Here is a 14,693-nt window from a genome sequence, read left to right on the forward strand (position 1 = left end):
ATCTTTGGAGGGGTAGGCCAACGAGAACCAACCTGGTGGTCCCCACCCTCCAGCCCCTCTGGGGGCTTCTGAATCCAATGTTGTTCAATTTCGGGGCAGAAAGTGATCATTTGATAAAGTGCCAAAGCCCACTGTGATTTTTTTTCCCCCGGGCAGGTTTCCTTTGGTGTCATTGGTAAGTTGTGCATTTCACTGGAGTGCCACAACACTACCACTAAAGTATTCCACAGCTCACTTTTTTGTTTGGTCAACTTTTCTTTTATCTTTGGAAGAAGCCATTTTCTTTCTGTAGGGAGGATGGTTGAGTTTAAATTCTATTAAAGCTAGTCAGAATGCTTTCCCTTAGGGGCCATTCACTTCCTGTCTTATGCCTAATAGGTTCCTTTGGATTTTCTTTGATTCTTACATAAAAAGCCTGGGATGATCACGCCGGGAGTATTCTCTTGAGGTGGCTGTGTGGCAGAGAGCAGGCAGAACATTTGCTGTTTTAGCCTTCCATCCTGTTTTACAGGACTGCATGCCTGCTTCCCTCCATTTTGTCAGTGCTCACAGTTTTTCCTTCTCTTTCTCACTCTTCCATTTAACTTGTGTTGGAGCAAAAGACTCCATTCCAGATCCATTCCAGAGTTGCAACAAGAAACTTTCCCACTCTCTCTTTTTCCTATCTCAGTAAAATGGCAGTGAAGAAAGCTTTATGCAATCAGGCTGAAAGAAATACCCACCTCGAATATTTTATTTTCCTTCTGATTTTCTGCTCCATCCTCAGCTTTCAAAAATTTCCCTTGTAATCATTTTACATGTGTGAAATTTTCCTCGATTGGTTTTAAAGTAAAGCAAAACAAAAGCAGCCTACATTGGTTTCATATGGAAAGTCAAAGATAACAAACTTTTCCTGTTCCTGAGAAATAGGCTTCAATATTAAGATTGCTGACCTGATCTTCCCTTGGTAATATTGTTGGTACTTAGCTTTCCAAATCTAAAAACAACTTGGTGTAGTAAGTACCAAATACAGCATCTTGAAGTTTCTCTTCTGATGGACTATAAAGTGGCTTTCAAGCTTCTTTGCAAGTAGGCTTTTCATCTACTATTTTTGTATCAGTTGGGGAATACAGACCTTCAGTGAGGCTCAGCAGAAATGTCCAAATTCCTGATCTGCCCAGTGGTTTTATAGAACTCCAGTTCAGGTATGTTTGTTTGCCTTTAAAATATTGTTAGTAGTTTTATTCTGTCGTCTCCAAAGGAATAGTCAGCAAACTCATCAATGAAATTTGTGGATAAGTAAAATGTGCACTCTAAAATATTAGAGTGTACGAGTTGGTACCTATTTCCTCATGTTAGATCGAACCTGAGTGTTACATTTTGTTTGCAATCTGCCACAAACCAGACCAACGTGGATCTTTATTTTATTTCTGGTTTTAGTTTTTGGTGAGGTGATGGTGAGGAGCATTCTCATTCTATATTGATACAAAAAGAAAAAAAAAAAAAAGCAAGTTGACTTATGCCTAGAGGTATTTTTACAGAGCTACTCTTCTCGTGGGGGAAAAAAAAAAGAAAGCCTCATGCAGAAATGAACATTTTTCAAAATGTGTCCCTTATTATTCTAAATGTAAATTCCTCCAAATTATTTTAAAATCTTGAGATTTTATTTTAAAATCTTGAGTGGAAGAAAGCATCTACCCAAGCAGTCGTTGAGCGCCCGCCAGGCTCGATGCCTCTACGGTTGCTGCTGCTGCTGCTGCTTTAGGATCCTAGGTGCTGGGCAGCCACAATTTTACCGCTAAGAGCTGTTGAGCGCCATTTAGACTCCATTCCATTTTTCTCCGTGGCGATCCAGTTCGTAACTTACAGCTCCCGTCTGGGAGCCGATAATATAATGAATTGCCTTGACTCTTGCTTCAATCCACTTTCCTCGCTTAATATGCAGCCCAAAGTTTTGCTGCTCGCTGTCAGATGGTAGTGCTAGACTTTCACACTGCTCCCAAAGCCTCCGCTGGGGCTGTTCCTGAACACCGAGTTACAAACTTTAAGAAGCAGACAGCTCCAGACGGAAATCCACGCCAGGATTTGAACTCTGCTTCTGGCTTCCGTCAACTGACATAGTTGCCCTTTTGCTCAAACTCGCAGCTCCAGTTCGCACTCGGGAGAGCTCCGCTGGGTGTCTGATGCTTTGCCGCGGCGGGGACGCGTGTGAGGGCCACAACCCCGCGCTCCTCCGATTCCCAGCGCCTTATTCAGAACAGAGGCAATTCCTCCACTAGGGTCCTAAGGCTTAAAACGCCTTCCCCCAAAAGGAGTGAGGAAGGGAAGGAGCCGAGACTGATCTTTTGTTTGTTTGTTGAGTTTTGTATTTCGCACACTTAGGGGAAGCAAATTTCGAGAAAGGAAGGGCTGTTTCTCTCCCTGCAAACGTTTCTCTCTCTTAACAAACCCTCCAGGCCTCGGTTCCACATTTTGCAGTTGACTGCGTGGATTTTAATAGGTTGTTCTCTTATTCTCGGCCCAATCCATGCACACTGTACAAGCCAGATAAAATGAGAACATCCTCTGCCATTTTCAGTCGGTTTGTCCTGGCAGCCCTGCCCCCCTCCTTGGCTGCCGCAGCCGCAGGAGTTAAAGCAGCGCACAGAAACTCCGCCTGATCCTCTGGGCGGGAGATCCAGTCCACGTTTGCCAAGTGCTTTGCGGTCGGGGATGGTGATAAGAACTCTCTTGTGAGGGAGCGAGCAAGACTTTAGTCCGGTTTCCATGTCAACGATTCAGTCCATATTTGCCATCAGGCTGTTGGTGGCAGAGGCGCTTTCGTGAGGGTAGCGCTGTCCTAGTCCTAGTTCTCCAATCTGCGCCGGGATTCCTGAGCTGCCTGGGTGTGGGGTTAAAACACTGGGGCCGTGGGGGAAAAAAACTCCAAGGGGAGAACCCGCAGCCCCAAACCTGGGTCTTGGAGCTCCAGCCAGCCACGTGCCCAGCTCCTCCCCTCCCCCCCCTCTTTCCCGCTGCCATTGCCCCTAGGGAAAGCTGATGGGCCAGTTTCTAAGAAAGTTCCCTTCAACTCGTCAGTCCCTGGGATAGTGGTGTGGGGCTCTAAAGGTAGAGGTGGAAGAGGACCCTGAAGGATTTGAGATTTTTTTTTTTTTAAGTGGGAATGGAGAAATCCCACATTACCTGCTCCAGTCCAGGTGGATAGATTTTTGTGCACTTTACCTTATTGCTAGAAAAAAATGGTGGCTGTTTTCAAAACAGCGTGCTCACGTGTAGGAAAGGGATTTGGGCACTTTCCAAATTTCACAGCCACTGAAAAAAGGAGATGAGGGCTTTCTCTGGAGACAAATCCATTCTGGCTTCCAGATTTTCACTGGGTTCCAGGTTTCCCATTACAGTCCAGCTCTGAGGAAAATGGCAGGGTAATTGCATGTAAAAACTCCTCATTTGTGTGCAGGACTCAGGACTGTTTGCCAGCTCAGAAGCAGTTGATTAAATAGCCAAGCTCCATTTATGAGGCAGCCTATAATTTGGTTTCTAGGACCTAATGCACTGGGAGAGTAGTTGCCCCTGAGGACTGTGAGTGAAACCAGGGCACTGGCCCGTTCCAGTCAGTCAGATCCTGGTAGTCCTTTTGGTTCTTGGCTAGAGGCGGAAAACCCACCACCACTCTTAGACTAACAGGAAGGTTTTTGCCTTTTTAGCGTAAGATCCTCTTAAGTTTTCTTCAGAGTAGGAGTGGCTTCAGGTTTTTGGAATTATTCACAGTGACCAGTGGCATGGCCAGAACTTGTCCAAGGGGCCTGCGGGATCTGCCAGTTCTAAGATAATGGCTCTGTGGCTATGAAGTCTCCATTTACAAAATCTGAGGGGGGAAAGAGGCCCTGGGGTTTAGTGACTACACTGGCCTGGGCCTCTCCCAAGGCAGCCTGGGCCTGGTGAGGAGCTGGAATCCCCTCTGGCTTTTGTAGCCTGTCACGTCAGAGCATTCCAAGTCAGCTTGAGGAGGAAAAGACTGCTTGGTGCTGGGATGTGGTAGGGCCTGTAGATCTAGAAGTTTCTATGTATGCCTCTAGCTCGATTGGCATCTCTTGGAATATAATGGTAAACTGTGATGAATCTTTACACTGGAGGATAGAAAATAAATTTGGTTACATTTCTTTTCTTTCTTTTTTATTTTTTTAATGTTTCTTTTTGAGAGAGAGAGAGAGAGAATGGGAATGTGCGGGGAAGGAGCAGAGAGAGAGAGGGAGACACAGAATGGGAAGCAGGTTCCAGGCTCAGAAGCAGGCTCCAGGCTCTGCTCTGTCAGCACAGAGCGGGACACCGGACTGGAGCCCACGAACTTCAAGATCATGACCTGAACCAAAGTCCGATGCTTAACTGACTGAGCCACCTGGGTGCTCCTGGGGACATCTATTTTCTAAGTGACCTGTTAGACTGTCCCTTTTCTCTCTTTAAGGAGAAAATGGTTTCCCACTGCGTGGCCGTCCCTCTTCTGCAGAGCCTCTTCTGTGGTCTGTTCCCCAGTTTTACAGGTATTGTCTCTGGAGACTGGCACTATTGGTCATTGTGGGCTAAGTTCTCTTGGGAAAAGATTAGGGTTGGGTTCTCCTGCTGGAAGGCTGTCTTAGGCCCCCAAAGTAGCTCCAGTGGTTACCATTTTACGTTAGTGTTGGGATGAGCTAAGACTGAGATGATCAGCTTGGTCTCAAACCCATTCTTACAGTCTGATTCCATTGCTGTATATGATGCAACTTGATCACTTTTTTTTTTTTTTTTTTTCCCCAAGGCTAAGTACGCGGGTAGCTTTGGGGACTTTGCTACTTTTTAAAATCACCCTCCTCCGCCCCCTGACTGACAGGGCAGTCCCCTCCCCTCGGTTTTACAATTCTAGAAAATGGGGAGAGTCGGACCTCACGCCCCCAGGGCCTTATGAGGCCCGGCTAAAGAGGGCTGGGGAGTGGGAAAACGGAAAGTCTGAACAAATGATCTGTCATTCCGTAGGGCTTGCAAAGGGTGTAAAATGTTAGGCCCTGCTCGCTCACTCAGCTGGGTCTTTAAGAGCGGGTTTGTAAAAGGCTTTGAAGAATAAAAGTGCTGTAGAGGTGCTAAGTAGCAGCCAAGAGACCAGGACCGCTGCCAGAGGGTCAGGCCTGGGCCGAGGCGGCCGCGGTCTCGGGCTCAGGCCAATTTTGCAGCCGCGAGTAAAGTTCACGCTGCCCGCTCCCCTCCGTACGGCCCGGAGGGGACCGACCCGGATAGGAAGGAACGCCAGGAGGGAGGCGGCGCAGGCTCCGGGGAGGCGCGGGCTCCGGGCCGGGTTTTCCCCGAAGCCTTCGGCGGCGGCGCTGCCGAGCGAAAGCGGCAGAGGGCCTGCCGCCGCCGCGGCTTGTTCTCTCCCCTCCTCCTTTGTGAGGGGAAGGGAGCGAGTCCGTTCCATGGCCTGCGCCCGCTCCGCGCTCCGGTCCGGGTTTGCCAGGCGGCCGCGACGGCGCTGGGTAAAATGGCAGTGCTGAGCCTCGTGTCGGAGTGAGGGGGACTCGGAGGAGAGTGGGGCGCTCTAGCCGCTCAGTCCGGCCGCCCGCCCGCTCGCTCGCCCGCTGCCGCGCAGCAGCCTCAGCTCGCGCCGCGGCCGGGGAGGGGAGGCAGGGCGCCCGGCCCAGTCCGCGCTCCGACTCTGCCTCCCGGCGCCCGGGCTGCTGCCGCGCGCCCTCCAGCCCGCCCGTCCCGGGTCCCCCTCCCCCCGCTCCCTCCCTCCCTCCCTCCCCGCCCCCTCCCCCTCGCCTCCCTCCCTCCCTCCCTCCTCCTTTCTCCGGCAGCAGAAAGCGGAGAGTCACAGCGGGGCCAGGCCCTGGGGAGCGGAGCCTCCACCGCCCCCCTCATTCCCAGGCAAGGGCTTGGGGGGAATGAGCCGGGAGAGCCGGGTCCCGAGCCTACAGAGCCGGGAGCAGCTGAGCCGCCGGCGCCTCGGCCGCCGCCGCCTCCTCCTCCTCCGCCGCCGCCAGCCCGGAGCCTGAGCCGGCGGGGCGGGGGGGAGAGGAGCGAGCGAGCGAGCGCCGCGCAGCAGCGGAGCCCCGCGAGGCCCGCCCGGGCGGGTGGGGAGGGCAGCCCGGGGGACTCGGCCCCGGGGCGGGGTGGGAGGGGGGGAGAAGACGAAGACAGGGCCGGGTCTCTCCGCGGACGAGACAGCGGGGATCATGGCCGCGCAGGTCGCCCCCGCCGCCGCCAGCAGCCTGGGCAACCCGCCGCCGCCGCCCTCGGAGCTGAAGAAAGCGGAGCAGCAGCAGCGGGAGGAGGCGGGGGGCGAGGCGGCGGCGGCGGCAGCGGCCGAGCGCGGGGAAATGAAGGCAGCCGCCGGGCAGGAAAGCGAGGGCCCCGCCGTGGGGCCGCCGCAGCCGCTGGGAAAGGAGCTGCAGGACGGGGCCGAGAGCAATGGGGGTGGCGGCGGCGGCGGAGCCGGCGCCGGCGGCGGGCCCGGCGCGGAGCCGGACCTGAAGAACTCGAACGGGAACGCGGGCCCTAGGCCCGCCCTGAACAATAACCTCACGGAGCCGCCCGGCGGCGGCGGCGGCGGCAGCAGCGATGGGGTGGGGGCGCCTCCTCACTCAGCCGCGGCCGCCCTGCCGCCCCCAGCCTACGGCTTCGGGCAACCCTACGGCCGGAGCCCGTCTGCCGTCGCCGCCGCGGCGGCCGCCGTCTTCCACCAACAACATGGCGGACAACAAAGCCCTGGCCTGGCAGCGCTGCAGAGCGGCGGCGGCGGCGGGGGCCTGGAGCCCTACGCGGGGCCCCAGCAGAACTCGCACGACCACGGCTTCCCCAACCACCAGTACAACTCCTACTACCCCAACCGCAGCGCCTACCCCCCGCCCCCCCAGGCCTACGCGCTGAGCTCCCCGAGAGGTGGCACTCCGGGCTCCGGCGCGGCGGCGGCCGCAGGCTCCAAGCCGCCTCCCTCCTCCAGCGCCTCCGCCTCCTCGTCGTCTTCGTCCTTCGCTCAGCAGCGCTTCGGGGCCATGGGGGGAGGCGGCCCCTCAGCGGCCGGCGGGGGAACCCCCCAGCCCACCGCCACCCCCACCCTCAACCAACTGCTCACGTCGCCCAGCTCGGCCCGGGGCTACCAGGGCTACCCCGGGGGCGACTACGGCGGCGGGCCCCAGGACGGGGGCGCCGGCAAGGGCCCGGCGGACATGGCCTCGCAGTGCTGGGGGGCTGCGGCGGCAGCAGCGGCGGCGGCAGCAGCCGCCTCGGGAGGGGCCCAACAAAGGAGCCACCACGCGCCCATGAGCCCCGGGAGCAGCGGCGGCGGGGGGCAGCCGCTCGCCCGGACCCCGCAGGTACACAGCTGAGTGGGGAGGGGGCTGGGGCGAGCGGGGTCCTGGGAGTGGGTGGCGGCTGCGGGGAGCAGGCCACAGCCTTGGGATACCCCCAGTCCGGGGCCCCCACTGCTGGGGAGCTGCCATTGTCTGGCTCTTCTCTTAAAATGGCTGCCTGTCTGCCTTCCTCTCCTTCCCTCCTTCAGCCTTTGTGTGGGGCTTTCCCTGAGGTGTTTGCTCCCCTTCTCCCTCCCTCCTGGTCCCCTCGAACTCCGGGGGTCTTCAAGGGGGTGTGGGGCAGAATGTGCGGGGAAGGGCCTGGCCGGGGTTGAGGGGGGTGCTGGGGGCTCAGGTTAGGGGTGTGCGGTGTTAGGAGCTCGGGAGTGGAGTGAACAATTCTTTGCTCACCTGCCGCTCCTCTCTGCCCGCCCTCCTGTCTTTCTCTAGGCCGTTCCCCATCTGTGCGTTCAAGGAGGGGCCCCTCGGGTTCGGGGGTACCTCGAGGGAGGGCAGGGGCCTGCTTGGGGGCAGCTAGAGGCCGGCTGCGGTTCACCCAGGGCAGCCTGGGCCATCTCCTGTCTTAGTCTCCGTCGGCCCAGTGGCCTGGGCTTCTCCCTGGAAGTGCTGGTAAACAGCTGAGTGATTGGAGTAGTAAGTGCAGATTGCTTTGGTTTGGGATTTGAATTATGGAGGTAAAATCCTTCTGTCAAAGCCAGGAGACAGTTGGTCTTAGGTTGACATCCTATCTGTGATCTGATTGGCTCCCCATCTCCTGCTCTTGGCCATTTATAATTGCCTCTGATGTAATGGTACAACAATCCTGATGAGCTCATAAACTTTTACACTCTGCTTTTCTGCCAGTGATAACCCAAACCATCGCTGCCACCACTATCTGCCTTTTATTCCAGAGCTGAAATTGGCTGTGACCTTGAGGAGGGAGGTTTAAGCAGCAATACTGTATCAGCAGGAGCAGAGCCCCAGACAGGCTGCCCTTGTTACATTGTGCCGAAACAAAAGAGGAGGCAGTGGCGTTTTGCTTGTACCTTGGATTTATTTTGCTTGTTATGTTTTATGCAGCCTGAAATAGATTCTGTGTTGTCAGAACAGTAGCTGAGTTTTTCTCTACAATGGGTTTGCTGTTTGTTTTGGTTTTGTGACTTTCCTGATGGTATAAATGACTTCTTTGATGGCTCTGAAGATGCATTTGTCTTGAGTAATTTTGACCCTGTTCGCTTTGCAGAATTGAAATTATTTTACTGGGGTTTTTATCGAGTGACAAATGTGGGATCTTTATGGGAGGGGGTAGGAGGAAAACTTTTATTTATTTATTTTGAGAACTGGAAGCTTTCTGAGAGAGAATTTCATATTAGGTTCAAGTGTTCTGTTTTAAGGACGCCTGGCCTCATTCTTTGTTTACATGTTGAGTCTGGTTAACACTTTCTTTTGTTAATTGAACTTTGGGAGAGCAGCTCAATTTAAAGAGAAGCCGATGTCTTTCATGATCTTGTGAGGGACTTTCTCCTAAAGGCCTGGTTTGGTGAAATTTATCATTTGTTCCTGAGATATCAAAAAGGCTAGTTTTGTATTTTGTCATCTGTTATTTTAGAGCTTTGAAATAGAGGTCGACTGTTTTTTTCTTTGCATTTTAAGGTATGTTCCATTTCCCCCCCATCTTCCAAGATAATAAAGATACCACCTATAATGATACTTGATATTTGCTTAGAAATGACAACTTTAAGGTACATTTTTATGCATTCTGTTTTATTTTAATTTTGCTCTTCGTACCTCTTCATGTTCTGCCTTCAGTGCTTTTGTCAGGAGTCCTGTATCTTTTCAAAGAGGGGGAAAGCTCCTTTCATGCCCCCCGCCCCCCGCCCCAGCAGTATTCAGTTGTACCTTCCTGCTATGAGATTTTGTTCACTGATTAGTTGTGTTCCTTCCTCATTCTAGAACTGCTTTTCTCTTCTATTAAGGTAGGAATTTTGAAAACAGTTGTGTTAAATGGCAGGTTTAGAGTGCTGTGCCTTGACTCCACATTGTCCATAATGTTCTGTGTTTGGGCAAGAAACTGGGAGAATTTTAAATTGAATCTCTAGTGTCTAGAGGATGAGCTTAGTCTTAGCAAAGAGAACATTCTCTTGTCTCTGGACAAGAGACATGCTACATCTCTTTCCCTTGAGGGGAGGGGGGCTGAGTCATTTACCTTTTGTAAACTATTAGAGGAGTAAATTTGGGCTAAGTCAAGGTTCATTTAAAAGCAAAAATTAAAGCTGAAAAATAATATTCAGGCAAACACTTTGTTTTTGGGGGGTATAAAACCAACTCTTGCCATATAGTGATTTTCAGTCATTAAACGAATATTTGAGCACTTCCTTTGTGCTGAGTACTATGCTGTGTGCTGAGTAAATGGTAGGAAAATAGATACAGTCCCTGTTTGGAAGTTTGTGCTGCCCTTGGGTGAATTTTCGGTTTCACTTTTAACATCACCATTCCTAGCGCTTCATACAACATAGATTCCTGTTCAATTTCATTCCAGTTGCCCTGATGCCCAGAGAATGGGCTAGTGAGCATTCACTTGTGGAAGAGACAGTGCAACTTCCAGTTTTGTGGTAGTCTCTATGAGGGATGTAGGTGGGTAGATTTTGATAGGAATTTCTCTTTGCTACTTAAAGGATAAACCTCTTATCAGACCATGATGCCTTATTCTTAAGCATTCTTAAATAATGGGGTCTTGCTCTGTCCCTTTCTTTCCTTAACCGAATGTTGGATTAAGACTGTTTTGCAGAGAATTGATTGACATAGCTAAGGTTGTAACGTTCTCATTTGACTCTGCCTTTATGAAATAAAGATTAGCTGAGTGTTTGTATTGTGGCTCTGTCTTTTTCACAGGAGCCGGAAGATCCCAGCAGGCAAACTTTCCCTTTAGGGCTTTCCATAAGTAATACTGTATCTCAAGGTGTTGAATCCTGCTACTGATGAGATACTTTTTAGTCACCTATGCACTTGAACCTCATGTAAAGCGTTTTATTGGGGATGCTTTTAGCTCTAGTACCTTGAGAGTAGTACCAGCTCATCAAAGTAAAAAATGAAATAGAATATGTAGTCTGGGATCAAGATGGATTTGATTGTAGAAGTTTGGCTGTTAGTTCTTGCTATGGAAATATCAGACGATATTTCCAACTCCTGGGAAACAAATACAGGCATCTTGGGCTTATTATGGGAATGCCTACTGGCAGAAATTCTGGGCTGGCTAAAATACAGGACTCTTGGAACTCTCTCAAGTAGGAGGGACCAGAAAAACCACACTGAGACGGCACTTCATTGTGAGGGCTTCATGTTTCTCTACTGTCCGTGAGGGAACTAGGGGTGATGGGGGTTGGGATGGTTGCAAGAGAAGAGAAAGCATCAGGACCAAGGTTGGCTTCTTTGTATTGGGCCCTGCAAGGACTTTTTAAGGTTCCTTCCTTTGTGTGTGACACAGAGCAACCAGTAACCATGACAAGTGGCACCTACTGTAATAAGATGTCTTGGATTGCATTAAACATTCATCTGTTGGATTGGCTCCTGTAGGGTGTGATGTCTGCAGCAGGCTTTAGCAATGAGGTTAGTGGACTTTTTTTTTTTTTAATGTGGAAATAGGCTAACAAAGTAATGGTCAGGACCCTTTCCAATCCTCCCCCCCGCCCCTCTGCCGTTGTATTGATTGGCTTCAAATCCCAAAATTCTAGAAGCAACTGAAATGAACCAAGCAAATGTATGGTTAAAATACGGTATTCAAAATAAATTGGCACTGAATAGTTCTTTCGTGCAAGTGAGCTGGGATACCTTGGTCTCTAACATGGAGTCCTAATTCCCATGGCTTTTATCTCTGGGTTTCTCCTTGTTTAGATTGGTCATTATCATTATTGATGCACACTGAGTTGTGTGTGACACAGTGGTGAGGAGTAAAGAGTGCAGGATTCAGGAGGAAGAGGCTTTGGTTCCACATGCAGATCTAGATTAAGCTGTGTGATTTGGGGCAAGCCACTGACCTTGGGTTTATTTTCTCTTCATCAGTAAAGTGAAGTTGGTGGACTGTATGGCCTTCTTCCTCTGTGATGCTACGCATTGGGCTGTGCTTCCACACCTAACTTGTTATGAAGGCAATTTCTGCCTGTACATTGACCCGTAGGGGTCTTGAGACCATCTTTCTTCCCTTGGGCTCGAGGAACTCAAGGCTGTTTTCTCTTGAGGATTTACAGGAACAAGCTCTGAACAGTTGGGTACCACAATGGTCTGTGGCCCTTTAAAGAAAAAGCCTTACCAGACTATTTTGTTTTGAAACTGTTTATGTTTGTCATTAGTCATTCCACCTGGCTGGTGGTTTTAAAACACTAAACATTAATTGAAAAATTGGGCAGACTTCATTAAAGCAAGTCTTGAAAAATAGTTGCCTCAAAATCTCTAAGAGGGGATTTTGGGAGTAGATTCGGGGTGGGGTAGGGAGTGGATAGTCATAACATTAACACTCTGCTTCTCTTGGGGGGATAGGAAGGTGGGGAGAGGTAGCATTAAGTTCTCCAGACTCTTCAGGTGTTTGGGCAGGTCTAGGTCTGGTTTGGGCAGTTGGTTGTAATCTGAGTGCCTGAACTTGCCCTGTAAGTTTTGCTGAGAGAGGAGCAAAAGTTCCTGAGACTGGAACGTAAAAGCTAAGCATTGCAGGGTCAGTTTCATAGGCCTATTGCCTCTTCTCATACCCTTAGTTTTTTAAACTATGTGGTGTGTTTTGCAAGTGGTCCTGGAAATGCTATTCTTTCCCTTCTCCAGCACACCTGAATTTCCATTCTTTCTCCTCCTGGCTGGATAGTTTAGAAGTATAATTGAGGCATCTTAGAGGTATGCTAGAAGGAAGAAGCTTCCCTTTATAAAAGAGGAAAAAAGGGAGAGGAAAAGGTGTTTGATAATTCTCTGCTTGACACAGCAGCTCCTTCCTCTTCTGAAGGAACCAAATGTTTCAGAGCTTTGTGTAAATACTTGCTGAGCTGTCAATATGTACCCAGGAGGTTTCTGTAGTAAGATGTAAACGGCTCTATAGAATGTTTGACAGGCAAATTAATAAACAGTTTTCAAGCAAAGATAATGCTAGTCTGTTCTCATGTGGTGGAATAAAATAACTTTGGAGGAAAAGAAATGTGGATAGGGAAGAGGGTAGTACTGGGGGTGTGGAGGCGTGGATGGAGGCTAGGAGAGATGATCTAAAAGAGACTGGAAGTGAAAAGACACTACGCTGGAAGAGAAGCCTCCATGGTCCTGGGTCTAGGCGTAGTTCAGGGCACATGGAGCCCGATTCAAAATGGATTGCAGTTTCAGAGAGAAAATAAACAGAAGTCTGGAAAGAAGATCCTAAGTTTCAATAGTGAGGTAAGTGTGCTCCAAAAGCTTGGTTTATGAGACTTTGAGTTTTAAAGCCTTGTTCTTTTGGAAAGGTTTTGTAGTTTGGTGAGATGTTTCTAGGGTTGGGTTTGCATTTTTGGAATACCAGAAAGGAGAAAAAAAGATACTGCAACTTCAGCGTCGTCCTCAGCCTCTGGCTGTGGTTCTCGGAATTATAAGCCCGCTTTAAGGGTTGGATTTATTTGTATAGTTTTTACTGGACTTCTGTGCATCATATATACATATGTATTTACATATATATATTTACATATATATATTTACATATATATATTTACATATATATATATATATATATATATATATATATATATATATAAAAGTCAATGCTCCCAAGTTCCTGGGTTAGTACAAAGTCCAAATGTTTGGGGACTCACTAAATCCTGCCTGAAGGGTTATATGGATAAGGGTTATATGGTTATATGGATAGATTCAATCTTTGTTTTTGAAATTGCCATTTTAGGATTAAAAACATTTCTGAGTTCCTTCAGTGAAACATTCTTTTTGTGGAGGAAGAAATATTTTAGAAGTATTTTAGCTGTGTGCCTGTGGTACTCTGGTTTGGTAGCCTTGTGAGATAACCAGCTTTATCTTCTAAAAATCTCTTTTTAAACAAAATCCACTGACTCTGACACTGCTTTTCTTTACAAGAAGTGTTTTTAATGTTTATTTATTTTTGAGAGAAAGAGACAGAGTGTGAGTTGGGGAGGGGCAAAGAAGGAGGGAGACACAGAATCTGAAGCAGGCTCCAGGCTCTGAGCTGTTAGCACGGAGCCCGATGCGGGGCTTGAACCCACAAACCGTGAGATCATGACCTGAGCTGAAGCCGGACGCTTAATTGACTGAGTCACCCAGGTGCCCCAAGAAGTGTTTTTATAGACCAGAGTCCTGCAATTGTCTTTTTGATTTAGCATAGCAATAAGGAATATGAATGTCATTATGGCCCTGACCATAATTTTTAGGTTCTGCTGACTTACCAAAGGCTATCAGCTTGTTTTAAAACAAAATTCAAAAACTTGCGTTGGCACAGACAGTGTTTGCCCAGGCCTTTGTCAGTGTGGTGGTAAGGATATTAGAACATGAGGCTCATTGCTGAGAGTATAATTTTTAGCTCAGGGGGATTTGGAGATTCAAATGGAAATAGGAAATAGCCCTATGTGAACACACCAGTTAGATATTAGGAAGGGACTTAAAAGAGACAGTATCTGCTTCAGAGGAATTTCGTTTTCTTGGTGAAGCATGCTTATGTGCATACATCTGGAAAACTTGCAAATAAGGGTTTTATAAATGGGTATAGACCAACCTAAGTGTATGGGCTGAAGGAATTCCAGAATAAGGAGCAATCAGAGTTGGGCAAGGTTAACCTGGGACAGCTTTTCAGAGGCAATGATTTGTGAAGCTTAATGTTCAAGAGGGGGAAAGTTAAAATATTAATTTGCCTTTTCATACCGCTACTCTGAGTTCCATGGGCTTTATAGAATCCAAACTACACAACCCTCCCCAGACCTGTACTTGTCTCATTCTAGTGACTTTGAGAATTTGGACTGTAACTGTAAAATTCTGTGAGAGTGGTTCCAGGGTCTTAGTGGTTCTTGTGGTTATGTGGGGCCTTTAGTACAACCTGCCAAGTTCTTGGCCAGTTCAGGGGCTCTTTTGTAGTAATTTCGGGTTTGGAAGGTTGTGTCACCTTCAGAGTTGTGTGCCCTGGACGACTCTGCAGTGACGGTGGTTTAACTTTGGTTGGAGAGCCTGTTTTTCTTCTTCTTCTTCTTTTTGGTAGAGTTAATTGAGTTTTTTTAAGCAAAACAAGAGTCGTGAAGTACCTGTCCAGACACTTAGGCTGCTGCTATTTCTGAAGAGTTGGGAGCTGTGCTGAAGCTGAGTTGCTTGGATGAGACCTTCTATTGAGGGTTGATGGGTGGATAAGCCTGCATGTACACAGTTTGCCCATCTGTTCACAGAAAT

The 14,693-nt window shown here is 49.2% G+C and overlaps 1 protein-coding gene across 2 annotated transcripts in view; it reads left to right on the plus strand.

The window, feature by feature from the left end:
* Positions 1-6,122: 6,122 nt before the first annotated feature.
* The window catches only part of ARID1A (AT-rich interaction domain 1A), a 69,847-nt gene continuing 61,276 nt past the window's right edge, over positions 6,123-14,693 (plus strand). For both annotated transcript variants that reach the window (XM_043574152.1, XM_043574153.1), the window contains exon 1: positions 6,123-7,319. In XM_043574152.1, the coding sequence (XP_043430087.1) occupies positions 6,180-7,319 (1,140 nt within the window). In that variant the 5' untranslated portion in view covers positions 6,123-6,179. The remainder of the gene's footprint in view (positions 7,320-14,693) is intronic.

The sequence above is a fragment of the Prionailurus bengalensis genome, chromosome C1, assembly GCF_016509475.1.
Source record: "Prionailurus bengalensis isolate Pbe53 chromosome C1, Fcat_Pben_1.1_paternal_pri, whole genome shotgun sequence".
Classification (NCBI taxonomy): Eukaryota; Metazoa; Chordata; class Mammalia; order Carnivora; family Felidae; genus Prionailurus; species Prionailurus bengalensis.